The sequence below is a fragment of the Oppia nitens genome, unplaced genomic scaffold (assembly GCF_028296485.1).
Source record: "Oppia nitens isolate AA-2021 unplaced genomic scaffold, nextdenovo-longstitch-racon4-pilon3 scaffold42_pilon_pilon_pilon, whole genome shotgun sequence".
Taxonomy (NCBI): domain Eukaryota; kingdom Metazoa; phylum Arthropoda; class Arachnida; order Sarcoptiformes; family Oppiidae; genus Oppia; species Oppia nitens.
This window is the reverse complement of record NW_026533224.1, coordinates 344,114-346,518: the sequence shown is the minus strand read 5'-3', so window position 1 is coordinate 346,518 and position 2,405 is coordinate 344,114. Positions and strand designations below refer to the sequence as shown.

The 2,405-nt window shown below is 21.0% G+C and overlaps 1 protein-coding gene across 1 annotated transcript; it reads left to right on the top strand.

Moving 5' to 3' along the window:
* The first annotated feature begins 237 nt into the window (after positions 1-237).
* LOC128959190 (uncharacterized) lies at positions 238-1,192 on the top strand. Its single transcript, XM_054305129.1, has 2 exons — positions 238-265; positions 768-1,192. Exons 1-2 carry the CDS (start codon positions 244-246, stop codon positions 1,094-1,096), a joined length of 351 nt encoding a protein of 116 aa, XP_054161104.1. The 5' UTR covers positions 238-243; the 3' UTR covers positions 1,097-1,192.
* Positions 1,193-2,405: the final 1,213 nt, after the last annotated feature.

The following is a 2,405-nucleotide window of genomic DNA, read 5'->3' as shown; positions in this document are numbered from 1 at the left end:
TATAGCCATAATTGTTCAAAAGTTACAAAATTTGATCAAACATTTAACATGTTTATCGTTACATTTTACATATCGATAGCATTCAATATAATTGTATCGATATTTGGTATTATATTGCATACAAATGTCAAAATTGATCCATCATTAGATAATCATAATAGTATTTTATTGTATAATATATTTTATTATACATTTATTGTATGCAATACACTACTGTTTATAATCTTGGCTATTATAACATTTATGACTGCAAGCAATATCAGTGGTAAAGCTAATAGAATTGAACAAATAGAAAGTTTCTAGAAAAATTTCCCTTAAAAATGTTTCTAGAAAAATTTCACTGAAAAAGTTTCTAGGAAAATTTCTATAGAAATTTAACTTTTTATTTTTATACTATGGGATCCCCATATTAACTATAGTTAAAATAATATTGTATAGTACAGTACTATACAAATACAATAGCTATATATTAATTAATTAATTATAATTATTTAATATATAATTAGTTTTGTAAAAATGTATTTAAAAAATACAATAATTTAATTAATTAATTATTACATTAATTTAATAATTAAAATAATAATAATATTTACGGTAATGTATTGGTTATATTTTTATAGCAAATATCTAGAGATAACAAAATTAAAATGGGGAGGGGGGGGGTTGGATCCCATAGATAGAAATTATTATTTTTGATAGAAACTTTCTAGAAAATTTTCTCTATATTATTTTATACAATATTTTATTTTTTTTGTTGCCAACACTAGGTAAAGCCGACAAAACACGTAAACTGATTGAAGATTATGTAACCTCAACAACATTTGACAAACGGTGTATCGAGTTTAACATCGAGTATCAGCACCTGTACACTACATGCCTGTCCAAACCGGTAACGCTGACATTGTTTGGGTTCGGATCGATCACTAAAGTATCGCTGGGTATGGCACTGATAGCCTGTTTGCCGTACATACCGGATATCGTTGAGTTTAGTTTGGAGCATAAGATCCCAATCAATCAGAAAGATTTAAATCGTTATATCAATCGGTTTGTCAACGAAACACTTGATGGCGGCAACAATGATGATGATAATGATTGACATCAATATATAGATAGATAGTTATCCACAAAAAAATCAAACCATAAACTTATTGACCATTGTTTTTGTAATAATAATAATAATAAGAAAATAAATGATGACATTATGTGTTTTGATATGTCTCTCAATATAACGTTATATACAATATATTGATATATCATATATTAAACAACAACAACAAAAAAAACAAAATAAATAAATATCAATCAATCATCAAGTTTTATAATATTGCTAATAAAATTGTTATATATATATATAAACAGCATATATATATATATACTGTATATTTTTGTCTGTAAATAAAATATTTAATTTTTGTTTTGTATAATAAAATCATTTTTTTTAACTAAAAAATAGATTATTATTGTTTAGTTTTTCAAATTTAAGTTACAGTAATTAAATTTATATATAAGTACCAGCACATAAAAATAATATACAATTATTTAGTTATTTAGTTATTTTTTTTTTGAATTAATAGGATATGTTAGGTATACCTAATATAAAAAATTAAACATTTAAAGTTAAAATATTTTTTTTATTATTAAAATCAATAATTTTAATTTTAGTTGTCAATCGTTATTGTCATCAGTTTCATCAACTGTTTCCAACCAATCATTATCTATACAATAGTCAATTGGTTTACCATCTGAATTGTGGGGATGAGTACATGTTTGTATAGTAGTATTACAGCAAACAGTTATACAAGTAGTATAACCATCAGGACATTCATAGTAACCGTATTTACTGACCGATGATTTTACGATCATTTCTTCATCATATTTAACATCAGTTGATAGCATATCTAAATATAAATATATTATTATTATTATTATAAGATTTATTATAAAAAATATTATTGGTTTTCAATAACTAAAAAAAATAATAATTAAAAATATTATTGTAAAATACATACCAAAATTGATAATGATAATAGTAGTAATAAACAAAATTATTATGCGCATTTTGTTTTCAATAAAAATAATTATTAATTATTTAAATGATATGTTTAAATAATTTTTTTAAATAATATAATTGTATATATTATGTGAAAAAATAATAATAATTTATAACGTAGTACTAAATATATAGTAGATAATTGATTTTAAATTAATTAATTAATTAATTATTATTATTGTTAATTTAATATGGTTATTTTTTTAATAATAATTAATTAAATACCATATTTGAAATATTGATAATACTGTACAGTAAATACATATAAATAAATAACATATACATTAAGTTTTTTTTTTAAAAAAAATAATTTATCTAAAAAATATATATATTTAAAAAAAACCTCTAATATTAT